At 47.6% G+C, this 27937-nt stretch overlaps 1 protein-coding gene across 6 annotated transcripts in view; it reads right to left on the bottom strand.

Annotated features, from left to right (window-relative positions):
• Positions 1–27937, bottom strand: part of LOC122214281 (SREBF chaperone) — a 73310-nt gene that overhangs the window by 10307 nt on the left and 35066 nt on the right. For 4 of the 6 annotated variants that reach the window (XM_042929168.1, XM_042929171.1, XM_042929172.1 and 1 more), the window contains exons 2-8: positions 26228–26447; positions 12736–12865; positions 3399–3556; positions 2392–2612; positions 2107–2212; positions 1295–1467; positions 772–898 (exon numbers count right to left, since the gene is read on the bottom strand). In XM_042929168.1, the coding sequence (XP_042785102.1) occupies positions 772–898; positions 1295–1467; positions 2107–2212; positions 2392–2612; positions 3399–3556; positions 12736–12865; positions 26228–26349 (1037 nt within the window). In that variant the 5' untranslated portion in view covers positions 26350–26447. The remainder of the gene's footprint in view (positions 1–771; positions 899–1294; positions 1468–2106; positions 2213–2391; positions 2613–3398; positions 3557–12735; positions 12866–26227; positions 26448–27937) is intronic. The other 2 variants (XM_042929169.1, XM_042929173.1) reach the window with 1 other exon arrangement.

A 27937-nucleotide genomic window follows, 5' to 3' on the forward strand; every position in this document is an offset into this window, starting at 1 on the left:
CAGCCCAGAGCCCGATGCGGGGCTTGAACTCACGGACCGCGAGATCGTGACCTGAGCTGAAGTCGGACGCTTAACCAACTGAGCCACCCAGGCACCCCTATCCATCTATTTTTGATAGAGACAGAGAAACAGAGAGTGCATGCTGGCGCAAGCAGGGGAACAACCGAGAGAGAGGGAGACAGAGAATCCCAAACAGGCCCCACACTGACAGTGCAGAGCTTATGCAGGGTTCAAACTATGAGATCACGACCTGAGCCAAAATCAAGAGTCGCTCACTCAACTGTCTGAGCCGCCTGGGTGCCCCTGTGCTTATGGTCTTTTAAAAACTTACTCTGAAATGACCTATTCTATTAGTCACTTAAATGTTTTAATAGTAAAAAAAAAAAAAAAAAAAAAGGGAAAACCCATGTGTGCCTTAAGCCATCAAGGAGTAGGATGGAATATATGTAATATGTGAACACACAGACACCTATATACACACACACGCAATACAAGGGTATACATATGCATACACACTTATATACACATACACGAATACACGTTCCACATATACACACATGTATGTACACACACATGCCTATATATGTTATATGTATATATAGATATACTACATCTACACGTATATGAATACAAGCCCAGTAACTCAAAGGTAAAAAGTGTACCTCTTAAATGTCAAAATAACAACGTGAAGATATAGGGTAACGGCAAGCCCAGGGGCTCTCCAGCCTGAGGGTACTCCCTGAAGCTCAGCGGAGCCTAGTGGGGACCTACCCGCCGTTGAGGGTGGGTGTCAGGCCGAAGAGTGTGCAGAGCCCCACAGACATGAGCAGCGAGCTGAGCACTGTGACCACGGCAGCCAGAGCCAGCCCCCACTTGGACTTGACCATGTCGATCTTGCCTGGAGGGCAAAGAGGGCACATCAGGGCTGCATCTCTCCCAGAACCTGACTCACAGGGCCCTTCTGTGCAGAGCTCCTAGGAGTAGAGTGTGCCCTGACAGCTGAGGAAGGGACGCCCCCTGGTTTAACCTAAGAAAAGGATGACCATGTATACTTCATACTTCCCAGTCTCAGAGGAAGAGTGTGTCTTTTGGGAACCCTAACCCAGGAAAGATCTTTTCCCGAGAAGCCAGAAAAGCCATGGACCCACCCGAGCCCCTGAGACTCTGCTGGGGGATGAAGCCCTGGGCGTGTCTGACATCTCTCCCCAAGCCACCTCCAGAGGCAGGGAAGCAGGCGGTCTGGAATGCCCGTTTAGCTTGGAGGAAGCCCCTAGCCTCTGTGCTCTGGACCTACGCGTAGAGAAGTAGATGTAAGCAAACAAGATGATGTAGGTGGTCACAAGCGGGATGAGTTCCGCGATGCCAATCTCCTCCTTGAAGTGCACGTGGACCAGGCTCTCCGCCCGAAGGGTGCAGTTGGGGCTAGGGTGCAGGAGCATCAGACGGGCCCGCAGGCTGCCCAGGAACCTGGTCATGGAGCAGGTGGGATAGATGGACCGGCCCTCTTGGGCCAGGGGCAAAGGCAATCCCTGAAAGGAAGGCCCATCAGGGCTTCCTTCCTCCCCATGTTGGAGGGGGCTTTTCTGTGGTGTCTGAACTTCCTTGCAGTCTCTAAGGGGTCTTGGAAGAATTCTAAAGTTGTCTCAGGAGCCCCCCACCCCACCCTGCCCTGCTCCTTCCTCAATGTCCCTTTCCCAACCTATCAATGCCAAACGCCCACCAGGACAGCCAACCGGAGGCATCTCAAGCACTCTCTCCCTTGCTAGGGAGCTGCCTACAGCACTTTGCTGGGAAGGCCTGAGGCCACATGAGGCTCAGTAGTCTCCAGCTGGGGACCCCTGCCACAGGCTCAAGAAAGCCCAGTGGAGGCATCAAGACACTAAATTTGCCAGCCCTGCCTTAGTCCCTATTCTTAACCAGGAGTCAGGTCACCCCGCTCAAATGTGAAAAGACAGCATCCCTCGATCTAAGAGAGAGAAACATTTCAACGGGAGGCCTGAAAACCCTAAGTTCCCAGGGGGGCATTCTGGATACCCTAGACCAGAACAGGGACTAGTCAAAGCTTCATACCATTCCCAGCCAGGAGCCCCGAGCCGACAGCCTTACTTGGCATGGTAGCGCTGGAAGACCAGGGTAATGGTGTAGGAGACCATCCTCTTCCTGGTGTAGAGGCTCACCCCGCTGTACTTCCCAGGAACACCAAACAGCAAGTCTGCAGATGGAAACCAGGAGGTACTGACAGAAAAAGGCAGCTGCCGTAGAGCCGCCAAGGACCCCTCCCACACCCTAAAAAACATAGGGTAACCCCTGATCTGTCAGAGCACCCATCAAAAAGGACATAGTGACCAACAGGCACCCTTGCGGGCCCCTAGGGAATCTGCCCTGGGGTACCTTTGAGCGTGGCTGAGGTCTGTAGGGTTTTGGGCTCATGCTGGTGGATGGTCCCGATGATGTCAGGATCAGCATGGAAGCGTTCCCGGTCATTCTGCCAAAAGTTCCCAGGGGATAGCAGCAGGCACCCATGCTCAGGAAGTAAGTTCCGGAGCTTCCTGAGGCCAGGCAGTAGGTCGGTCACCTGCAGGCATACCTCCTCCAGGCCCCTGGTCCCGGAACTGTGCAGGACATAGGACAAGGCATCTGTCATGTCTGCGAGCACAGGGCAGGCCCACTGCACTTACAGAGGGACCCTCTGTCATCAGGTTCCCAGATGCCTGGTATCTCTAAGAGCCTAAGGATTAGGGCAGCAGGAGAAAGTTCTTTTAGGTGGCCAACAACCAAACCATGTCGTTGACTGACCTCCAAAGTACATTTGGAGCCCAAGCCTCTCTAAGTAAGTTCTGGGAACATGCACAACCTCCCACCGATGAAGACACCTCAGCCAATTAAGTGGGCAAAGAGGCGAGGGTGAAAATTAGGGGCTTCATTTCATTCACCAGAATGCATGTCAAAGCCCTCAGCTAACTAAAACCCAGTGGAGCGGGTGAAGCAGCCTGTGAAGCCAGCACAGGCTGGGGAGTGCCACCCGGGCTGGGGCTTCAGAAGCGATCCCCAGGGGAAGTGTGCTTCTCCTCAGCTTGGCTACCACCACCATATCCACATCTCATAACTGTTGGGCAATAAGCCATCTGAGGCGCGAGGCAGGCAGTTCCCCGTCAGCTCATCACAGAGTCAGCCCCGTGGACACCTACTCTGTCTGAGACCTGCGGATGAAACTATGTGTGCCATCCGTGTAGGTCGAGGGGTAGTGGGGCCACAATGTGAAAGTGGCTCACCCGCCATTCTCACTTGTGCAATTTCTGCAGCACTGGCTGGCGCAGTGGAATCACACCGAGGACCGTACGCCCTCCACCTTCAGTAGGGAACAGATTCAGGGAGGCTGGGGGCACTGACAGGGATACCTGTCTCTCAGCACGTGGTTCCGGATCTCTTCCACCAGCTGGAATGCCCGGGACAGAGGTGAACGAAACACATCTACTGCCAGGAGGTTCTTGTGCCAGGGAGACACTGAAGACTTCACAAATATCTGCTGGATATAAGCCACCGGGGCACCCACGTACTGCAGAAGAAACAGGGCAGGGGTGAAAATGTCAGCTCGGCACATGAGGGAGAAACGGGCCCACACTCAATAAGGATTTACTGAGCATCTACTATGGGTAAAGCACTGTGGGGCCCAAAGGATGGGCCTTCAAAAGTGAAGACATCTCCAAGGGGTTCTTTGCAATTTATGAACCACATTCCTACACACTTCCCCATAGATCAGGGGTCGGCAGACTATGGCTACAGGCTAAATCAAGCCCAGCGCCTGCTTTTCTAAATCAAGTTTTCCTGGAACACAACCAGGCCCACTCTATTCTGTCCTGTCCACGACTGCTTTCCCACAATAATGGCAGAGGTGAGTGTTCACAACAGAGACCGTGTAACCTACAAAGCCTCAAACATTCATCATCTAGCCCTCTATGGAAAACGTCTGCCGACTTCACAGTAGACCATCAGCTCCCAGCAGGGTGCAGCCTGTCTTACTGATCCTGCCATCTGCAGGTCAGCGGTTTTTAAAGACCGAAAGACCCAACTTTAAATCCCAGCTCTCCAAGTGTATGGCCCTGGAAACATTTTTGACTTCTCTGGATTTCAGTTTCCTCACTGTGAAAGGGGGGTGACTGACATTCACCCTGCAGCATCAAGATGCACACACATCTCACACCACACAGACACACGTGTGTATACAAATAGCACGTGCAGAGACAGGTATTAATGGAAATGTTAGCAATAGACAGTGTGGCACATCATTTCATCAACCCCCCACAATAGTCCTCTGAGACGCAAGGTGACTAGCTGGGGCTTCATAACTCCCGCAGGGTGCTGCAAGGTCTCAAACCCATGTCTCCTCAATGGACATCACACACTTTTTCACTAGAACCTGCCATCTGCCCTGAAAGAGCTAACAACAAGCACCTAAGTAACCAAAGTGTTCAGACACGTCTCAGGCAAGCCAGGAACTCCCAGTGATGGAGTGGTCATGGAGCACCCCCATAATGAGGTACTGGATTAGCCGTGGCAGGATTACAGCCAAGGGAGAAGGTGAGTGGAGCCACGAGGTGGGCAAGGACTGGCAGGAGAGAGACAGTGAGGGCCTCAGGGGTGCCAGGGACACCAAGAGCACAGACGGTCTAGATAGCACTAAGGAGTCCTGTCAGGTAGTAACACAAATCACAGCTAAAATGAGGGGTGGCTATGATGACGCCTGACTGAGCTGCCTGGATTCTAACCAGTTGCCAAAGAAAAGCCCCTGAGTGTCTCTGAGACGGTGACCAGATGAACACAGTGCTCTGGAAGGCTGCCCTGGAGTTACACTGTCATCCAACTGGAGGCAGGGAACACCGTCCACGGCCGTGACGTACTGTGGTGCCGGCTGGAGGGAGCTGAGAGGGCGATCCCCACACCTGTGCCGCCATCAGGGACTCCACAGGGTGGGGGAGTAGATGAAAGGCCACTTAGCCCCTCGATAATGCCTGACTACAGGTTATCGCACAGGCGAAGGTCAGGATGCTGAACACGAATGGCAAGTTAAGGTCTCCTGGGCCCCTGGACACAAAGGAACAACTCAAGGCAACCACCTACGCCTTTGTGAAGTTTACACTTATGAAGCCATGTCTTACAAAGGCTCTGGGGACAGAAGGCTGCACCTGCTTTGTCATTTGCACGGGACTCAGGCTGCTAGAAGCTGGAGCTCGCTGCCGCAGGCGCTGACCTGAATAGCAGCTCATCGACTCAAGTCCTCACACAGGCCTGAATGGGGAGGAGCTGTCTGGAGACGAACAGCTCTACGAGGAGAGCCATCCCCAGGGCAATCATCCTCAAGCCCTGTGAAGGACACAGCGTATCATCCAGGGACAGCATGACACCAGGAAGCCTCCAGACCTGGGTTTGTTCCCACCGGGCACAAGGCTGTGACTGCACATACCACCTCTTCTGCCTTCCACTTCCACCTCCACCCTCAGGCCCACTGAGCCTGTGCAACTGAGCCCTTCGTTTCTGGGTGCAAAACTCCTTCTAGCTCCTGGGCCCTCCACTTCTTCTCCAGCCTCCTCCCCACCCAGGCACCTTCTCCCCAGCCAGGACCATTCGGACCACCATTTCAATGAAGTACTAACGAACATCTCAGAAACTAGAGCCCTCTCCCTGGGCTCTAGGGATGGCTCTAGGAGTTCTAGGAGCACACTGCTTCCCAAATATTTTTAAGTTTCTGCCTGGAAGTGTACATATTACTACTACCATCATCAGTTTTAGGGGAGAGGATCCAGGCTTTCATCAGATTTTCACAGGAACATGTAACTCCTTCACCCCAGACCTCTCTCTCCTTTGTCCTTCCACCAGCGCTGGGTAAATCCACAGCTCCTCTGTTTGCACGCCTCGGGCGGCCAGCCTCAACAAACAAGAACCATGGACCAGTGATTCTTACTGCACATCCCTGCTTCCCGGCCTTGGCCTCCTTCTGCTGGCAGCCTCTTGATACACCCGGACTTCCAAATGAACTTCTCAAGCAGCTATTCCAAGTTTTTCCAACTCTTCCAAGATCTTGAGTCCCCTCATTTATCACGATCGTAGCAAACTCGTCACCCAACATATGTGCCCGCGACCCCCTCTTATGGGCATCAAAATTCTCTTAAAGTGGTTTATTCAATAGGCATGCGCCTGACTCTTGTCATTCACTACCTCAGTTTGGGATCCCCAGTAGCAGACCCTAAGCTGGGTGGCTTATTCGGAAGGTACAGAAAATACAGGAAGGGGAGTAAAGGCAGGAACAAGGGAGGGAAAGCAGCCAACAAAGGGTGTTACTGGACAAGTGACCTCTGTCAGTAATGGGGTTTAGCTGAGTCATCCCATCTGAAAGATCAGAGAGCTGAGGTATTACATACCAACCCCTGCAGCTACTGCTCGAGTGCTGCTCCCGGGGCATGAATCCTCCAGCACCTCAGGCCTTCACCAGAGATGCTCTGATGTATGAGATGCAGAAACTGGTGGCTGGAAAGCAGGCAGGCAGGCACTAAAATAAAAGGGTAGCCGGGATGTGGGCAGGGCCCACCACTCACTGCACTAGGCCTGATCATAATCACTACTGGACATTCAAGGGAGAAACAGACATGGAAACAGACACAACACGTGGTATCCAAAGTGAGCGATGGAGGAAGCACAAGGGCCAGTGGATCCAGATGCCTGTGGGCAAAGAGGGAGGACTCCTCACTAGATGGAGGCTGGGGCAGGTAGTCTTCTAACTAACACGGCTCCAGTAACCCCCACCTCCTGATGCTCCTGCCCACAGGCAATCCCCCTGGAGAGAGGGCTACACCCAGCGACCTGCTTCTGGCAAACAGACTACAACAAAAGTAATGACATGTCACTTCTGAGACTTGGTTACACAAGACTATGATTCTTGAGGACGTTATGCTGGGTGAAATTAGCCAGTCAGTACTGTACAATTCTACTTATATGAGGTACCTAAAGTCGTGAAATTTATACAGACAGAAAGAATGGCAGGTGGCAGGGGTATTAATGGGTACAAAGTTTCTGTTTTACAAGATGAAAAGTTATAGAGATGGATGGTTGCACAACATGAATGTATTTAATACCAGTGCACTATACACTTAAAAAGGGTTTAGATGATAAATTTTATGTTGTATTTTGCCACACACAAAAATAAAAATTGGAAGGATAAAAGGACTATGATTCTTCCTCTGCCCCCCTCTTTTGGAACCACCACTCTGATGAAGTCAGCCATATGTCAGCTGCTCTGGAAGGTCCACAAAACAAGGAATTAAAGGGGCCCTCGGCCAACACCCGGTGAGGAATGAAGACCCTCAGCTCAACAGCCTGCAAGGAGCCCGTTGCCAGGTGGGTGCTGAGAGAGCCTGAAAGTCAGGTGTCCCCACACCGGGCTTGGAGAAGAGTACAGCCTTGGCTGCCACCTTGAGTTCAGCCTTGGGAGACCGGGAGCTATGGGACCCAGATAAGAAAACCAAGGCCCAGAGAGACAACAGGATATGTCCAAGGACACAGCTGACAGACAGTCCAGCCAGGATTAAAGCCAGGGCTGCCCAATTCTCAATCCTGTTGTTTCTCAACAGCCAGCATGCCTGGGTGGTTGGGAACCATGAGAGTTCCTGCAGGAAACAGATGGGAAGGCCCAACATGAGCAGTGTAGGAGGGGAGCTGAGGTCCTAGGGATCCCTGGGGTCTCTGGCCACCAGCACTGACAGTATGAGGCCCCTGATCAGGGCTCCTTGGAATTCCTGTGTCCAGGCTCAGCCAGCCACCACAAACATTGCAATGCTGCCCCTGGTAGCCTAACCAGCTCTGCGGCCTGCCAGGTAGGGCTTAGTGTGAAGTTCAGGTTTCATGATGACCTGGTCTGGGAGAGCCAGGCCAGTGCAAGGGACCTCAGGCTTGTTTTGTTTAAAACACAGTCCTTCCTTTACATGCAGACAGAGCAAACTCCAGGGAGTTTACCTTCACACTGACACACCCAGAAGCTCTTTTCAGAACATGACAGAGGACTCCTGTTAACTCAGCTCTTCTGGAAAACATGGCTGCTGGTCTGTCCCCCAGCCCTGGGCAGGTAAGTGGGTGTGGTGTGGTGGGAATGGCGGTCTCAGGGGACCCACCTGGGTTCAACTTCCAGTGCCAGCCCTGGCTGTGCACCTTGGACAATGGTGTCCACATTCTCTAAGCCCCAGTCTCTTACTAGGGAACAGGGATGGAGTCCCAGACCTCACCTCATCACTGAGAAGACCAAACAAAACAACACACATAACCATCTGGCAAAGTGGCCAAAAACAGGTCACTTATATGTAGTCACATTATCATGGCTTAAAACTATTATAATTGGATTTGGCATCTCCTGAGGATCTATCTCTCCATCCCTTGCACACCCCGACCCTTTCCCTAAGCATGGTCACCTCTGTCTCTAAGTTTCTCCAAGTTCAATACAACTGATCTTCTTACCGCCACTTTCCTCAAGCTGATGCTTCTCGGGGACTGGCTTCCCACTGCCCAATTAAAGTTGAAACCCCACAACTTGGGGTTCAACTTGGTCCCACCTTATCAACTATCATGCTCCAAGAAAAATGCCTCACTTTATACTCTTGGTCTCCTAAATAAGCCGTGCTGTTTCTCTATTCAACAAGAAGCCTTTCTTGAGCATCTACTATGTTAAAATGTTGGACTATATACGTTTGAATGGAAAATGATCTCTAGTGGGTGGAAACAGAGCACAGAGGGGAGGCAGGTCACGAATCTGCAAGAGAGCTGCGGAAGGCTTTCTGGAGACCGTGGCATCTGAGCTCAGGCTAAAGGATAAGGAGTGCAGGCCTGGTGCGCCCCAAAGGGCAGTCCAAGCATGTGAACTTTGGTCACCCTCCAGAACTTTGGCCAGATCTGAGCAATGACGATGACAACAGTGATAGCCACAAACATGTGTCAAGTGCAAGTGATGGGCCAGGCACTGCACTAAGCCTTTGCATGCCTTCATGTAATCCTCTGACAATGTCTAACGTAGGTATGATTATCATCCCCATTTTCTGAATGCAGAAACGAGGGAAAAAAAGGTATTAAGTAACTTGCCCAAGGTCACACGCGTGTGCAAAATGGAAAGTCTCTACCATTTCTACTTTGCTCTTCCCTTCCTTTGGTAGAAACATCCCTCTTTCAGAAAGAAGTGTCCCTCTGAACCCAACAAAGCTACTGGTTAGTGATTCCAACAGAGGATGGGCCTAAGAGCACCAGGACCTGGCAGGGTGGATCAGAGTCCCCTCTGCAGGACACACAAAAGCAAAAATGCACACTGCAGCTGTCATCACACTATGGGGCCACTACAGCTAAAGGGGAGAAAGACGACTGTACAGAAAGCCACCTCCAGCATATGGAAAGACTTACAATTCAATAAAAAGAAATCCAAACAACTTCATTCAAAATGGGCAACACCTAAAAACATCAAAGAAAGATATGCAAATACAATAAACACGACATTAGTCATCTGGGAAACGCAAATTAAAACCACAGGGAGATTACTCTATACATCCATTAGAAAGCTTTTTAAAAATTTTGTGCCAAGAGTTTTATGGCCTGAAGACTGAACTTTAATGTTTGGGAATGTAAAAAATAACTTAAGAGGCTGACGGATGTGGAAAGAATGGCATTTCTCCTCCGCGGTCTTCCCCAAACCCATACCCCAGTCTAATCTAGAAAAAAACAGACAAATCCCACTGGAGGAGCACTCTACAAAATACCTGGCCGCCACTCCAAACTGTCAAGGTCATCAAAGATAAGGGACGTCTGCAAAATTGTTGTAGCCAAGGGAGGCCACAGGGAAAGTAACCACTAAATTTAATGTGGTACCCTAAATGGAATCTTGGGACAGAAAAAGGACATTAGGTAAAAACTAAGAAAATTTGGTTTCCTTAGTTTTCCTTAGTGACAGTTTCTCAGAATTTCTTCGTTTTTGATAACCTTGACAATTTTAAGGAGTAGTGGTCAGGTACTGTATAAAAAGTCCCTCAACTGGGATTCATCCAACTTCCCATAATTAGGCTGGGGTTATGGGTTTCTGGGAGAAAGACCAGAGGTAGAGTGCCTCACCTGTCACACATCAAGGGTATGTACTATCAGCCTGATCTATCACTGCTGACATTGACCCTAACCTCCTTGCTGGGGAGGTAACTGTCTGGTTCTCCACTGTAAAGTGATTCTTTGCTCCCTCTCTCCATATAGTATTCTTTGGAAGGAAGTCACTACGCACAGTCCACGCTTAAGGAAGAGAAGTTATATTCTAATCCCTTGAGGGAGAGTATTTACAAAAATTATTTAGAATTTTTGCCTGGATTTATCTATTTTCCCCCATTTACTTAATCACATGAACTCAAGATATTTTATACTCTGGGTTATAATCCAATACTACTTTATTTTATTGCAAAATATCTTTTGTTTTCCAGCACTGGCCATTGGGAACTCTTTCAGTTGGCTCCTGTGACCCTTTGACATATATTTATTTTGAACTGACATCTTTGTCTTCTCTTTCTAACCAGACAGATCTCCCCAGAAGCTGTGAGGCTCTACGTGTCCCCTAGATCATCCTGCTGGGTACACTGCAGAATGTAAACATATGCTGAATACAGGAATGAATGGAGGAATGAAGGATGTTCTGGTTCCTTAGTGGGCAGCAGGTGCTTGCATTGTTGTGCCCAGTGCCCGAGCCTCCTGATTTTCCTTTGGAAATGGTCCTCTCTTGTTCTAAGCCTAGTGATGGTGACAACTAGCTGATGAAGCCAGTCAACAAAGCACCACCTTCATCACAGGATTTGGGTTGGGGACAGGCAAGCTACCTCACTTAGATACAACCTGGCACCTTCTCGTCCTGCACTGGATTAGATATTGCAAGAACATAAGGCTCAAGCTGCTGGAGCTTTTAAGCAGATCAAGAGTGGAGCCAAAAGAGCTGAGAGGTGAACTCCTTTTGAGGCCCAAACCATAGTGTTCTTGAGTTCTAGGACTCTAAAAATTCCTTTTGATTACTCTGGTTTGAGCTGAGTTTTCTCTTCCTTATAACTAAATCAGTCCTTACTGCTCCTATATTGCTGGCCTGAATTTTTATCATGGATGGTCAGTGGAGGTAAGAGAACTGACCCCTGACCTGCAAGACACTAGGTGACTGCACTGAGGCCTGGGTCCTTCTCAATCCTTCAAGGGGTGGGGGCTCCAAAGAGAGAGAAAACAGCCAATCTTCTGACTGCTGAGCCCTGAAGTTATTTGTACACCTACTTACTATCATCATCCCAGACCAATGAAGGGCATTAAGGGAGTTTAAAGAGCTCACAAACAAGTCACCTCCCCAACAGCCGTACCATTAAATACCTACCATGTATTATCAGGCCAACCGAACTCTTCTAGTCATGAAACATCCACAAACACAGACTCCCCTGTTGTGACCACATACCATCAGTTCCATAATGTGGTACAACTGCTTCAAGAGATTAATGAAGGTAAAAGGTCTGAACCAAGAAGGTCCCATAGTGAGCCAATGGTCAAGCTGGTACATGAAGTTACAGAACCAGTTTCTGCCAGCACCACACCATGCTCCCTCTGACCTTCATGGACAGAGTCCCATTAAGCCAGATTAATATATGGCTTAACACACACCTATCTTACCAGCTATGTCTCTATTTCAGCAACAGTAGGGGCAAGTTTACAACAAGTTACCTGACTGCTATATTACCTATAAAGGACAGAGAGGAATGTATCATCACTGTCAGAGACAGGGTGGAAAAGGAAGAGCTCTGTTCCCCAGGCTTTGGTTTTCCTCCTCAAAAATACACTCAGTCCAGCACAAATCCATGGGACCAAAGCACAATGTATGAAGGAAGGACACTTCATCTACTACCTGGCAGGTAAAAGCTTTCGAAATGGGCTAATCGAGCTTGTAAGATTTCCAAATAACGAGTCCAGCGTCACAGCGGGTTAAGTCCTCTACCTGAGACCCTCAGCTAGAGCAACCGTTACGTCCTCGGCTACATCAGTGCTCAGCTCAGAGGCAATCAACTGAGAATACTATGGCCCAGAACAATCAGGGACCTGGGGTCAGGAGTCCTGGAGTTCTGATCCAGTGCTGACCCCATCTATAACTAGGTAACTGAGGCACTTCATCACCCTGGGCCCCCTTTCCTAACTATAAAAGAGATTTAAAAAACCCAAAACACAAAAACTCAACACTTTTTACCAAACTTCATTGTGAGGAGAAAATCAGACGTGACATCTGAAAACATGAGGTGCACACTGATATATGAGACCCTGATCACAGATCATTCTCTAAGGATGCTCCATGGCTCTCGTGACCACTTGGGACAAGGAGGAGATGGCCTGCTTGCCAGAGCACTGCTTGGGCCCGGGCATGGTATGTGAACAGTCCAGGTAGGACTCTAGACCCATCTGGCCATAGCTACAACCACCACAGATCCCACCTGGCTGTTGAGGACAGTCACATTTTTGTGTCACTTGGCGTTTCCTTTCAAAAAAGGTTATTCATTAACTGTGTAATGAAATATTTGTGGTGTCTTTGTAAAAGCTGTTCAAGTACATGTACCCACCAATCCGAAGCTGGCCACCCTCACTCTCACTCCCAGAACCCCTGCCTTGGCCAATTTCCACCCAACCCTCGGGGCTCTCCCCAGACACACACTGAGCACCTACCCACTCTGGCCGCTCACTGGGCTCCCCTGGTTTGTGGTCAGAGGCCACAGGTGGGGGCGAGTAGTCCTTCACAGGAGTGGTGAACTCCACCGGTCCTGTCCCTGGCAGGGGCAGTTTCAGCAGTGGGCAGCTGGGACGAACAAGAAGGAGAGAAGGGTTAGGACATGGCAGGAGCACAATCTGCGCCGAAATGAGTGACACAGGGGCCAGCACAGCCACACTGCATTCTCCCTGCTGGGACTGTATGTGTGTGCACAATATCGGAGTCATAAAACTTTGGAACTAGAAAGACACTCAGAAGACACCCAGATCAGAATATCAGAATTTTTCAAGCTCAGAGCACCTGGATGGCTCAGCCAGTTAAGTGTCCGACTCTTGGTTTCAGCTCAGGTCATGATCTTATGGTTTGTGAGATCGAGCCACATGTTGGGCTCAGAGCTGACAGGATGGAGCCTGCTCGGGATTCATTCATTTATTTATTCATTCATTCATTCTCTCTCTCCTCTCTCTGCCCCTCCCCACGTGCACACATGTGCCCATTCTCTCTCTCAAACTTAAAAAAAAAAAAAGAACTTTTCCAAAAAAAAACAGGATGCGTGGATGGCTCAGTTAGGCATCCAACTTCGGCTCAGGTCATGATCTTAGAGTTCATGGGTTTGAGCACCATGCTGGGCTCTGTGCTGACAGCTTGGAGCCTGCTTCGGATTCTGTGTCTCCCTCTCTCTCTGCCCCTCCCCTGCTCGCAACTGTCTCTCTCTCTCTCTCAAAAATAAACATTAAAAAAAAAAACTTTCAAGCTTATTTTTAGCCACAGAAAGCTTACAAGGAAGTCCAATTGATAAAACAGACTGGATGAATATTTTTAGAGACATTAAATAAAGATGCTAAAAAAAAAAAAAAAACCTTGTCAAATTAAAAGACAACAATAAGAAACTGGGGGGGGGGGAGGGGGATGTATAAAAATCCAGAAGGAGGGGCGCCTGGGTGGCTCAGTCGGTTAGGCGTCTGACTTCAGCTCAGGTCATGATCTACCAGTTTGTGAGTTTGAGCCCCGTGACAGGCTCTGTGCTGACAGCTCAGAGCCTGAAGCCTGCTTCGGATTCTGTGTCTCCTTCTCTCTCTGACCCTCCCCCACTCACACTCTGTCTCTCTCTCAAGAATAAACAAACATTAAATAAATAAATAAATAAATAAATAAAAATAAAAATAAAAATCCAGAAGGATCCTGATGTACATTGCTGGGCAACTGCTCCAATTTAAAAAGACCACAAAAATTGTATATAACACACTGAGGGTGTATTTTACACTAGATTTTACACTAGACCCACCACTCACACAGGAAAAGCCCTGGCCTTACAACAAAAAGCTGGCAAACCCATGTACATTTTCATTTTGTGCCATGTCTCACTTTTTAACAAAACTTTTGTTTTTAATTTACAACTTTGATACAATACATGTACAAACCTTAACTATCTGGTGCAATGAACTTTTACATAGGCACACACCTGGGTAACCGCTGCCTAGATCAAGCTATAGAACATTTCCAGGACCTCAGAAGGCAGCTTTGTGCCCTTGCCCAGTGAAGAGCACCCCAAACTACTATCAGAACTTCCATCACCATAAACTCGTTTTGCCTTTGTAATGACTTATACATAAAATCACCCATGCTACGGGTGTTCTCTTTTGTGACTGGCTGCTTTCACCTAAATTTTATCTGCTAGATTCATCCATACATATCAGATCATTCTTTCCCGTAGGTATGTGCTATTCCACTGAATTATACACTACCCTGCATTTATCCATTCCACTGTCGAGGAACCTGCAGCTGTTTCCAGTTTCAGTTATGAAGAATAGAGTTATTACGGTCATTTTCATAGATGGCTTTTGGTGGCCATCAGCACTCATTTCTGTTGGGTGTGTTCCCAGAAGGAAGTGTTATTTTATAGTGTATGTGTTTGGCTTTGTAGAGAATACCAATTCTCCAAAGTAGTTGTACAAACGTATGTTCCCACCAGCAGTGTGACAAGAGTTCCAACTGCTCCAAATCCTTGCCACCTCTTGACACTGTCAGGCCAATTAAATGTAACCACGTGGAAGAGGACGTAGTGGTATCTCCCTGCGGTTTCAATGTGCAGCAATGTGGAAAATTCTTTCATGTGTTTGCTGGCCATTCAGACATAACCTCTTGTGAAGTCCCTCTTCTGTTTAATTGGGTTGGCTGTCTTTTCCTCATTGATTTTTAGTTCTTTATATATTCTAGACAGGAGTACTGAGTCGTCCTCACAGCTACACATTCCCCTCGTAGTACGACTATCACAGCATCCCATTAGATTTGGTATTTCGTGGGGCGCCTGGGTGGCTCAGTCGGTTAAGTGTCCGACTTCAACTCAGGTCACGATTTCGCGGTCTGTGAGTTCGAGCCCCGCGTCGGGCTCTGGGCTGACGGCTCGGAGCCTGGAGCCTGCTTCCGATTCTGTGTCTCCCTCTCTCTCTGACCCTCCCCCGTTCATGCTCTGTCTCTCTCTGTCTCAAAAATAAATAAACGTTAACAATAAAAAAAAAAAGATTTGGTATTTTGTGTCTTTGTTTTTGTCCTCACCTCAAGGTATTTTCTGAATTTCCCTTCTGACTTCTTGACTCATTGGTTGTTTTAGAATATCCTGTTTAACTTTCACCTACTTGTGAATTTTCCAGTTTTCCTTCTAGTATGTTTAGTTTCATTCCCTTGCGATTGGAAAAGATACTCTATCTGATTTCAGTCTTCTTTAATTCATCAAGACTTGTCTGTGGCCTAACGGATGGTCTATCCTGGAGACTGCTCCGCGAGCACTTGAGAACATGTCTTCTGCTGTTGCTGGGTGTTCTCTGCATGTCTGTTAGGTCTGGCTGGTTGACACTGTTGCTCAAGTCCTCCGTTTCCTTATCTTGCTGTCTCTTCTTGTATCTAGTACTGACAGCACAGAACTGAAATATCCAACTATAACTGGATTTCTCAATTTCTCATTTCAATTCTGTCCGTTTTTGCTTCATTTATTTTGTAGCCTTGTTATTAGGTGTGTGAATGTTTATAACTGTGATGCACTCTTGCTGTACTAAAGCATTTATCAATATGTAATGTCCTTTATTTTGTTACCTTTTAGATGTTGTCTGACAATCATAGAGCCACTCTAGGTCTCTCTCTGTTACTGTTTGGCATGGAATATATTTTTCCATCCTTACTTTCAACTTCTTTGTGTTCTTATATCTCAAGTGTACTATGTATCTGAAATGTCTTGTTGACAGTATATAGATTCGTTGTAAATTTAATCTGCCAATGTCTCTCTTATTTTTTTAAAATTTTTTATGTTTATTTACTTTTGAGAGAAAGAGAGACAGAGCATGAACGGGGAAGGGGCAGAGAGAGAGGGAGACACAGAATCCGAAGCAGGCTCCAGGCTGAGCTGTCAGCACAAAGCCCAATGCAGGGCTCGAACCCACAAACCGTGAGATCATGACCTGAGCCGAAGTCGGACGCTTAACCAACTGAGCCACCGAGGTGCCTCTCTCTTATTTTGTTTTTTTAAAGTTACTCATTTTTTTTTTTAACATTTATTTTTGAGACAGAGACAGACAGAGCATGAACGGGGGAGGGGCAGAGAGAGAGGGAGACACAGAATCCGAAGCAGGCCCCGGGCTCTGAGCCATCAGCCCAGAGTCCGATGCGGGGCTCGAACTCACAGACCGTGAGATCATGACCTGGGCTGAAGTCAGACGCTTAACGGATTGAGCCACCCAGGCGCCCCTCTTATTTTTTTTAATGTTTATTTTTTGAAAGACGGCGCATGTACAAGCGTGCCAGTGGGGGAGGGGCAGAGAGAGAGAAGGAGCGGAATCCCAAAGAGGCTCTGCAGACAGCACTGTCAGCACAGAACCCAGTGCGAGGCTCGATCGCACCAACCGTAAGTTCATGACTTGAGCTGAAATCAAGAGCCAGACACTTAACCAAACCACCCAAGCAACCCCAATGTCTCTCTTAATAGAAGAGTTAAATCCACTCCCATTTTATGTGATTACTAACAAGGAAGGGTTTACTTGTGCCATTTTATGTCTTGTATGACTTTTGTTCCTCAATTCCTCCAATTGCTGCCCTTTTTTGTATTTGGCTAATTTTTTTATGTGCCACTTTGACTCCCTTCTTTCATTTTCTGTATTTTCAAGTTACTGTTTGGTTACCATAGGGATTACAATTATTATTTACAACTTACAACAACCCAGATTGAATAGCGTTGTTAAAGAGGGGTTCTGCAGATGTGAGCAGGCAGGAGAAAGATCAGTGACCTTGAAAATAAGACAGCTGAAATTATCCAGTCTGAGAAGCTTAGTTTCCATAGTGTCTAAACACTTTGCTATGTATCTGTTTCTTCCCTTCTATATTGTTATTGCCACAGATTACGATTTATACATTGTATGCCCATCACTACAGATCTAAAATTACTATTCAGTGCCCCTGCCTTTTAAATCATAAAAGACAGATGTTACAAACCAAACCAAAAATATAAAAGTCTGGTTATATTTACTAGTGTTACTTTTATTTATGGTTTCAAATTATTGTCTAGTATCCCTTCACTTCAGCCTGAAGGACTTGCTTTAGTGTTTCCTGTAGTGCAGGCCCGCTCAGCTTTTGTTTATATGGATATCTCTATTTCTCCTTCATTACTGAAGTCTAGTTTTGTAGAATATAGGATACTTGATTTTTTTCATTCAAAATTTAAAACGTTTTCTCATTGCCTTCTGGCCTCCATGGTTTCTGAGGAGAAATCAGCTGTCAATCACATGGAGACTCCCTTGTACATGAACACTTGCTCCTCTCTCGATGCTTCCAAAAGCCAAGGTTCAGCTGTTTGGAGACAGGCGTCAAAGGCTGTTTCTGGAGATTCAGCTAAGGTTCTGCTTTGGAAAGCCCTGCACAACACAGACTAACCTCTGGGCTCTGAATGTGGAGAGGAGTCTCGGGGCCCAGAGCTAAGAATGATGGAGCTTTAGCTTCACTACAAGATGAAAGCAGGCAGTACACTCTACATCTACATTCACTTTCCATACCACAGCTGCCCAAAACACACTGACTGAACCAAAGGCAGCCTGCTTCTCAAACTGTGAATTAAAAAATATCTGTGAATTCCAGGAGTCTAAACATGGCAGCAGGAAGAAAAAGAAGGGCAGCACACTCCAGAGCATCCAGCTTTCTCAGGATGAAGTCTACAGGCCTTGAAGTTCTTCAAAAGGCTCCCAGCCATTCCCCAACCTTGCCTCGGAGTCACACAACTGCTCTCTTGCTTCTGAGGCTCTGCCCCTGCTGGAACACACTTGCCTATTCTTCTCCTAGATAACTCACCTTGGCGGCCTCACTTGCAGTACCACTTGCTGTAGGAAATCTTTCCCCAAATCTGGGTTGGGGCCCCTCCTTCTGTGAGCTACCAAAGGACCCTATACTCACCCCAACATGGTTCTTACCGTTGGCAACGGACCTGCCTGTCTCTGTCTCTATACTAGTCATGGTTCCTCTCACTGAGCACCTACTATGTGTCAGGCACCGATCCAAGTGCCTTCCATCTATCTGCTCATTTAAGCCTCAGCACAACCCAGTGTGACATGCAGAAGCTATATCCTCACCAGAAGGTGACAAAACCAGGATGTCAGCACAGGCATCAGAGTCTGTGCTCTTACCATCACACTCTAATACTGTGTATTGCATTTCTGTCTTATTAAAAAACTGAAACATCCACACATTCCTTTTAACATAGGCAAAAGAAAAACACGCAAGAAAAAGAGTCTACAAAATTGCAAAATGCAAGGGAATAATCATCATCCACAGCTACCAAATTCTAGCCAAAAGGAAAACTTGGAAGAAAACTGTCAGGCAATTTTCAAAAGTAAAAACACTCACTTTTCCAAGGTTGGAAAACAGACATTTAAAGAAAGACATTTAAAGAAAGAAACTGTCTGGAGATTTCTACAACCACCCCCATGTTGCTTCCGCAAAACTCGTTTCTAAGACCAGATTATATCTTGGCTTGGCCTGATCTTACAGGGGCAAAGGAAATGAACCAGGTCTCCAAAACCTCCCCTGCTTTTCCTGTCTCAGCTCCACCCATGCAGCTGCTCAGGCCAAGCACTTTGATCTTGATCCTCTTTTTCTCATATTCCACATCTGGTCTTCAGACAATCCTGAAGGCTCCACCTTCAAAATATATCCAGACACCACCACATCTCACCACCTCCAGACCTTCAGCTTAGACTAAGCAACAATCAACTCTCACCTAGAACAATGAATGCACTAGCCCAGCTAGACTCTCCGCTTCTACCCCTGAAATCACTTATCTCTTAATCAAATATGGAACTAAAATCTCCAATCTCCCCCCCACCCAGCCCACACACCACCTGCTACCACGCCTGTATGGCCTGCTCCCCACATCTGGCCGCCCAACACATCCCCAGAGGCTGCTGCCCTCCCCTTCTCCCTTCTAGTCTTACTTCTGGGCATGCTGGCTCAACTTCCAACTGTTAGCATCTGCATCTCTCTCGCTTGAGACTGTTCTGTTGTCGCTGGAGGCCTCTCTGCCTAAGCGGTGGGAACTGATGCTGGCTGGAGGCAGCCCTCAACCAGTGGCTGATGTTGTGTAGATCAGGGGTTGGGAAACTACAGCCCCTGGCCTGTTTCTGTGTGACCTGTGAGCTAAGAATGGTTTTTACACATTTACAGGGTTACTAAAAAAACAAAACAAAACTACGTGACAGAGACCGTATGTGGCCTTACCAACTGGCCCTGTAGGGAAAGAGTCTGCTGACCCTGGCACAGTCTGGCTCCCCCACACCCAGGTGACGAGCTCTGAGGTGGACGTCCTGCACCATTTCTCAGCGTTCCCCAGTGAGATTACACAGCTTCCTGTGGTGGTAAGTTGCTGGATGATGCTCCTTCCTATTTCACTTTTCCACCTTCCTACCAGTGCTCACTTCATTTTACACATTAGCTACATGTATGTACTCAAATCCTTGTCTCAGGGGAGCCCAAAACGAAATGCTCCCCTTGCTCTCCCCAAGGCCAGCCAAATTCCTGCTTGTCCTTCAGGGCAACACAGCCTTTGTATTCCTCCCATCCCAGGCAGGTAGGCACATGTCTTCTGTTCTCCATGGCACCCTGCAAACACTGATCCTAGAGACTTCTCATCTGCATGATTAATATAAGAAATGTACAGGGAGGGTCCACGCCATTTTAATTTCTGCATCCCCAATATCAGTCACATAAAAGATGTTCAGGAAATGTTCAGGATTATTTATCTACCAGATGTTCCACGCTCGAGGCTGGCTTCATAACCCATATGGCTGCACAGGACCCCGCGCTCAGAAGGTCTCAGCGCTTGGGGTTTAATGCTCTGCAGTAGCTCTATGGAAATTCTTATTTATTTACTTACTTACTTATTTATTTTATTCTCAAGTTAGTTAACATACAGTGTAGTCTTGGCTTCAGGAGTAGAATCCAGTGATTCATCTCTTACACGTAAGACCCAGTGTTCATCCCAACAAGTGCCCTCCTTAATGCCCATCACCCATTTTCCCCACCCACCATGCCCATCAACCCTCACTTTGTTCTCTGTATTTAAGAGTCTCTTATGGTTTGCCTTCCTCTGTTTTTATCTTATTTTTCCTTACCTTCCCCTATGATCCTGTTAAATTTCTCAAATTCCACATATGAGTAAAATCATGTGATATCTGTCTTTCTCTTATTTCGCTTAGCATACTACCCTCCAGTTCCATCCACGTTGTTGCAAATGGCAAGATTTCATTCTTTTTCATCTCTGAGTAGTATTCCATTATATATACATAATTTGGCTATTGTTGATAGTGCTGCTATAAACATTGGGGTGCATGTGCCCTTTCAAATCAGCATTTTTGTATCCTTCAGATAAATTCCTAGTAGTGCAATTGCTGGGTCACAGGGTAATTCTATTTTTAATTTTTCGAGAAATCTCCTGTTTTCCAGAGTGGCTGTACCAGTTTGCATTCCCACCAACAGTGCAAGAGGGTTCCCCTGTCTCCACATCCTGGTCAACATCTGTTGTTTCCAGAGTTGTTCATTTTAGCCACTCTGACCAGTATGAGGTGGTATCTCATTGTGGTTTTGATTTTTATTTCCCTGATGATGAGCGATGTTGAACATCTTTTCATGTGTTTGTTTGCCATCTGGATGTCTTCATCGGTATGGAAATTCTTAATAAATTTATCTTTAAACTTGCTTTTGAAGTGAAGTCCATCACAGCACAGCATGTGCTGAGGGTATGGACTGTAGGCTCACCCATGGTCCCTCCTCCCTGGGACAGGTTCTTGACCACCAGCTCCTCTGCCCTCTCACATCCCAGGACCTGGCCCTGCCCTTCTTGTCCATATATCCCTTTTGTTGCCACCCTGGCAGGGGCCTGAATATAAAAACAAGGGGGCTTGGGGTCAGATGTACACATCCCGTTGTGTCTTGGGGCAGGGTGAGGCGATGGCCATCCCCTGGGCCAGGGTGGGCTTTTGGATGGGGAGGAGGGACCTTTCAACCACTCCCATGCAAGTATATTTAGGACCTTTAATGGTCCTTTCCCCTGCTTCTTGACCAAGCTGCCGTGCGCTGTCCTGTTGCCCTGCATCCCACAATTACACGGATGCTACTGGCTCTAGTCTCAACTCTTCCTCACTCCCAGTCATCTAGGATGGAGGTTCAGGAGATGCCGAAGACAGATGGAAACATCAGCCTCAGAAATGACACTCAGAGATGTTGCATAAGGCACTTATCTGGAGGCATCAGGGTGGGAGATGTTTTCTCTCTTCCCCTCTCAGGGGAGAACAGTACAGGGCTAGAGGTGGGGTAGCAAAAGACTAGAAGGCGGTATTTCTGAGACCTCCTGCCCTTTCCTGCTTGAGGAAATTTGGGGTGGTAAAGGAGTCTTTGATCTCCCACAGGCATTTCAGAACTTTTCCAGAGCTTGTTTGTGAGGCCAGGAGTTAACCTCTGCTGGGGGGAGGCTCTGGCTCTGGCATGCTGAACAGGTCAGCATCCTGGAGCAGCTGCAGGAGCTGGTCCCTTGGGCTCTCAAGTGCAGGCTTCAGGGCAGAGACGAGGGGTGCTCTGGGACTCATTCTCAGCTACCCAGCTGGCTCTCCAAAGCATAACTGCACATAAGGCTTCAGTTACTTAGATTTCTTTCTTGATCACAAAGAGAATATAAACGTGTCTACAGTGACCACATGGGCGTAGAAAGAAGGAACCTTTAATACAGGCCCCTGTATGCACACTTCCCAAGGACTCATGGTGATCTGGGGAAACTTGAGATGTGGGGAGATGGGGGGAGAGGTGGACAGAGACCATGCAACAGATGTGCAGCCCCAGCTCAAAGGTACTGCATTCTGCCAGAGAAAATGGACGAGGAAAGGGGCCAAGCCTGCTCTGGAATACCCACATAGTTTGCAAGATTACCGTCCTTCATGAGGTTTAGAATGGCCTCACTATGATTTAACTTGCTCTCCAAATGAAAATCACCATCTCTAGCCATGAGCAGCAGGCTGTAGGATCAACAAGTGACCCAATGACCCTCACGTTGACCTCTGCTCTGCATGCACACAGGCAGTCCGCTAGCCTGGCGCTCGAGCACTCTCTCTTCACCCAACAGTGCACCCACCACATCCCAGGGCGCAATGGGAGCAACGGCGCCCTCTGCCTTGCTGGGCTGCTGCTGGGCCACACCCTCAGGTCCTGATGGCCTAACCTCTAGGAAATGTGAAGACACCTCTTGCCAGTGTCTACATGCTGCAAGTTTCATCAGATTTTCCTGGAGGAAAAAGCATTCACTGTTCCCAGGGTGGTCCAGTGCTGAAGAATGGGGTCTACAGCTCAGGTGGCTGCCAGATCTGAACAAGGACATCAAGTGCAGGGGCCCTTTGAGTTCAAGCTGCACAAGGGTCTCATTCCAGGAACAATACAAGATGAGCAACTAAACAGAATCTAGGTATCTAATGAAATTACTAAATGCTATTACTCACACTCTGTTTTCTGCAGGCAACCCGAGACTCTGAACAGAAGCAGGAACCTGCTCTGCAGAGGGAAGGTTCCCGGGTCAGAAGAGGACACGGAGGCTTGTGCCCTGAGTCCACAACATCTCATCTCCTGCCCCAAAAGACCCACAACCCGTGGATTCTCTGATACAAACTTTATCATTTTTGGAGGCTAACAGACTTCATCTAGCCTTGGAAAATGTTTCCTAAGCCAATCAGATTTTAAGAAAAGTTGTTAAAAAACTCTTTTGCGATAACTCGACAAAGATGTTGGTTTGAGAAAGTAAGTACACAGCACTAAGAATGGGATAGTACAAGGCTGATTTTTCTCTTCAAAGAAAAACTTTGGACTGCAAAGACATGAGGAAACTGTGGTGCCGTCAGAGGGCGGGACCAGAGGAGGTAGCAGGTTCTTGGAGGGGCTTGCCGGGATACTCCCTTCCCTGCCCATTTGCTGAACGAGCTGACTGTTGACCTTAAATGATGAAGACGAAGACACCACTTACTCTTCCTGCAGGGTTCAGCTCAGAGGCTCTCCTCCAAAGAAGCCTCCCTGACATTGTCTCCCTTTGCCCCAAGGCCAGGTCACATCTGCTGGGCACAATATCCAATGTCTTGGACCCACAACTGTGCACTTCTGAGAGGAATGATGTGTGCATCATTGGTCTGGCATAGTGCTTGGCATTTATTATGGCCATCTTTTGTTTTTTTAAGCCATCTTTATTGAGAAAACCCAACTTTGTGCTCTCTCCCCAACTTCTGTTATATAGGGCTACTGCCTCAAAAAGACTGTTCTCTGTCTAGGCAGATCCTGCCAGGCCCTAATCCTGGCCCACTGCAACTGAGACCATCTCTCTCAGGCTTCTTGTTCAGAGAGCAAACATCTTGCAATGAAAGCTATCAGCACCAAATAGTATTCTTCAAAACGTTCATATCACGTTTTGATATGATATCAAACGTGATATCAAACTTCACGGGTGAAGTAGAGAAAGCACAGGGCTTTCCACAGGGACCTGCCAGTCATAATATTTACCACTTACCAGCTCTCCACACTAGTTTAATCACCCTTAAAAAAAAATCTAGGACACAACCACCCCCTCCAAGGATGTCAGGCACCAAATGGAACAGTGTGTGTGTGAAAGGAAAAGCATCAAAGGACCTACAAAGCCGGAGGTCAACGAAGATCAGTCTTCCTTTCCTTCCCATCAGCCTAGTCCTACCCTGAGCCTCACCACCCACCTCTTCCTCTAGACTGATGTTCAGCCAGAAGCACCTGTGAAATATAAGGCAGGCTTGGCTGCATCTGGGCTGTACTGGTTGTTAAATATTGTTTTCATCACATCTGCCTCTTCCCCAACTTTCCATCCTATTCTAATTCACCATGAGTCAAGAGGGAGTTCTCCAAACTTGACATGTCAGCTGTCTCCTAAGGTTTTCATACCAGAGGCCCTCATATCATAAATCCAAGGACTGTCTGTTTCTGAAACATTTGTGTAATATCAAATTATTCATTCAAAGGTAAGGCCCAACTGCACCCAAGCAGCTGCTACACATATCCTACATTCCCTGTCCAGGAAGCTGACTGGTCTCAGCTGGCTACACCCAATACCCAGAAGATGAACAGCAAAGAGGAAACATACTTTCCGTTTCCCGTAGCCAGAGTTGTGTTTGTGGAAGGGGAATCACAACTACCACCTCCTCAACTCAAACTGCTCACCGAGCAGACAAGTTTAATCCAATGTACTCATCCATCAAGTATTTCTTACCATGTTCCCATGTGCTGAGGCATGTGTAAAGAGGCCATCGAGGAGCTGAGAACTTAGTGGAGGAGAAGCTAAGTTCTACCACCCTCAACAGAAGGCAACATCAGTGATAATAACCATGAGTGTCCCCACACACTGCTGCTCCAAGAATCAGAATAAAAGAGAAAACTCTTTTCACTGAAAGGTGATAGAACTTCAGAGAAATTTTCAAGAAAGACACAGTCTAGTGGTTCTCAGCACATGGTCCCCAGGCCTGGGAACTTGTTAGAGATGTAAATTCTTGGGCTCATCCCAGACCTGATGAATGGAAATTCTAGGGTGGTGCTCAGCAATCTGTGTTTAGCATGCCGTCCAGGTGATTCTGTTGCTAGCTCAGGTTTAAGAGCCATGGATTTATCACATAGGCCAAGCCTGGGAAAGTATGATTTTGAAGGAGAGAGACGATTTTTGAAAAGTATGATCTTGAAAGAGATTCTAAAAGAAATAATTAACCTAGAGGAAAAAACAAGAGCTATGTTCTACTAATTTATCTCCTATAGGATGTAGGAGTATCCTCTACAACACAATCTAACAAAATTTAAACATCAGTATAAATACACATCCCCAGCGAGGACAGTCAGGGTGAGAGAGTGTCATAGTGCTGGCACCAGAATCCCTAGGCCTAGATTTAAATCCCAGCGTCCCTGCTTATTAACTGTGCACACCATCCAAGTCTTCAATCCTCGACCTCACTTTGGTTAAATGGAAATATAACTGGACCGCTTCCCAAGGTTATTATGAAGCACCCAGCAGGAAATTCTCAATGAAAGATGCTCATCTTTCTTAGTCCTAATTAGAAAAGAGCTTGGGATCATTAACAAACTGAACAGTGAGCTCAGTCCTGAGCCACCCTCCTTCCAGCACAGCAATGACTACATCTAACAAATGTCAGATGTACAATGAATATGGAAACCAGAATTCTTTCCAGAGGCAAGGATCATACAGTTGGCTCTTTTCATGGCTGTCAGTGTTTTGGAGCCAAAAAGGCCATCAGATATCTTCTTACACCGAGCCTATCCTTTTATAAGCCACAGCCTTCAGCTTCTGTGAGGCCCCGTGATAGAAAGACAGATGTGGATGGAAGGCAGCTACCACAACAGTCCTTGGTGACCACAGCTGGCCCTGAGAATCAGCAAGAGATCAGAAAGAGGCTCCTCGTGGCCACAAGAAAATGACTGGAGAGCACAGAACCAAGTCTCTGGGTGAGCCTGAACAAGGGTGTCCAAGAAATTGTTCAAATGGACTTGGTTTTGCAACACACTCAAATGCTCCTGCTCTCAACCAGGTACCAAAATGTACCAAAATGAAACTGTCACTGTTGAGAAGGAAAATTAAAAAATCATGCCTTTCAATCATCTTGTGGTTTCTTAAAAGCATTTAAACATTATTCTGAAATAATTTTGAACAAATCTGGAGAATCCCTACGTCAGGGCCAGACTGGACTGTTTCAGTCTAGTGGCTAAATACCCCAGGACTAGAGCTCTCCACCCAGCAGCTTCAACCAGCCGCCAGTCAGTGTATAAAAAGTATACACAGTCCAAGGGCTACCGAGCAGTCAGAATTAGGAAACCTACTGTCCCAACACACTGGCCCAACATATCCAGGACAACTCAGAAACATACCAGCAGGCTAAGATGCAGAGCCCCGTGAAGAGGATGATAGGGATGGGGTAGGATGCACAGAGCAGCCCATGGTTGTAGAAGGCCTGAGATATCTTCTCACGCAGCCTTTCAGTCAGGGTCATCCTCAGCTGAAGTCACCTTGTTGCCATCCCGGAAAGTGACCATGGATCAGCCTGGTGCACGCTGGACAGCACTGACAATGGACACCATCTGCAGATACCTGGCAAGGGAGAAAAGTCAACATTAACAGCTAGTACTGGTTCTGCACACTAGGGCTGCTGGGGGAGGCAGCTGTGACGTGGGTGGAGACATGTTTCAGGATGCCCACATGCAAAATCTGGAGACATCAATCCCAACACACACGTGCACGCGCGCACACACACACACACACACACACACACACACACACCCACCCCCCCACCCACCCCTGGTCAGCTCTTAGTGACTGTGGGCAGTTTCTAAGTCAGTCTAACTAAAGAGGCCAAAAGACTGCCCCTCTAGTTCTGATAACAAACTCTCAACCCTCTTCCATAGAAGGAATTTCTAAAAGACCACTCCCCAGGGGCTCCTGGGTGGGTGGCTCAGTCAAGTTGAGTGTCTGACTCTTGATTTCGGCTAAGGTCATGATCCCAGGGTTGTGGGATCAAGCCCCCGAGTTAAGTGTAGAGCCCATTTGGGATTCTCTCTCCCTCTACCCCTCCCCTGTTCACATGCGCACACACGCATGTGTGCCCCCTCTCTCTTGAAAAAAAAAAAAAAAAAAGACCACTCCCCAGACAGGGCATTGTTCTCACAGGGGGCATAAGAAAGCACAGCTGAGTAACAGATATCACCTTTAGCTGCCCTCTGACAGAGGGGTGTTCTGGACACCCTCCCCACCTTTCTTTAGGCACAGGCAGATCGACAGAAATCCTTGGGGGAAAACTTCACACAGGGGTGGCCCCTCAGAAAACACATTCTTGCACAGTGTTCCACTGGTAAAGAATGTTCAGTGGAGGGGCACCTTGGTGGCTCAGTCAGTTAAGCGTCCCACTCTTGGTTTTGCCTCAGGTCATGATCTCACGGTTTGTTTGAGCCCTGCATCAGGCTCTGCGCTGAATGTGCAGAGCCTGCTTGGGATTCTCTTTCTCCCTCTCTCTCTACCCCTCCCCACTTGTGCACTCGCTCTCTAAAAAAAAAAAAAAAAAAAAAAAAAATGTTCAGTGGAGTCAGCCTTTAACATAAAAACACCAAAAAACCCAGGCTCCCGACAGAAAACAAATTCACTGTGGCTGCATCATTAGGTGGAAGCTGCTGCTCTTGGTGAGGCAGTTGTTCCTGGGACACAATCCTGTTGCTGCCTGCCCAGCAGCTGTCTTCTTTCTGGCACAAGGGAACCACCTCCCTCCACAGGATTGGGCCTGGACAGACTGTCAGTCAAGGTGCCACTCCCTGACCCACACCAGGTCGGCTGGGCCTTTGTCCCTGGACTTTGACTTCTGAACAGACAGCAGCAGGAACTGGATGTGGTGGTGCTTATTCAACCCCAAGAGGTTCCCGCTCCTAGGATCACGGCTCCTCTGACACCAGCACTTTCTGAAGATGAGGCTCCACAGCTTTTCTTCCCAGTCTGTGAGCCATCCCATATCCTTCCAATAAATCCTTTCTGCTCGTACGAGTCAAAATTAAGTTCTGTTGCTTCCAACCAGAAAACCTTAAACCAGTAAATTC

This window comes from Panthera leo, chromosome A2 (genome assembly GCF_018350215.1).
Source record: "Panthera leo isolate Ple1 chromosome A2, P.leo_Ple1_pat1.1, whole genome shotgun sequence".
Taxonomy (NCBI): Eukaryota; Metazoa; Chordata; class Mammalia; order Carnivora; family Felidae; genus Panthera; species Panthera leo.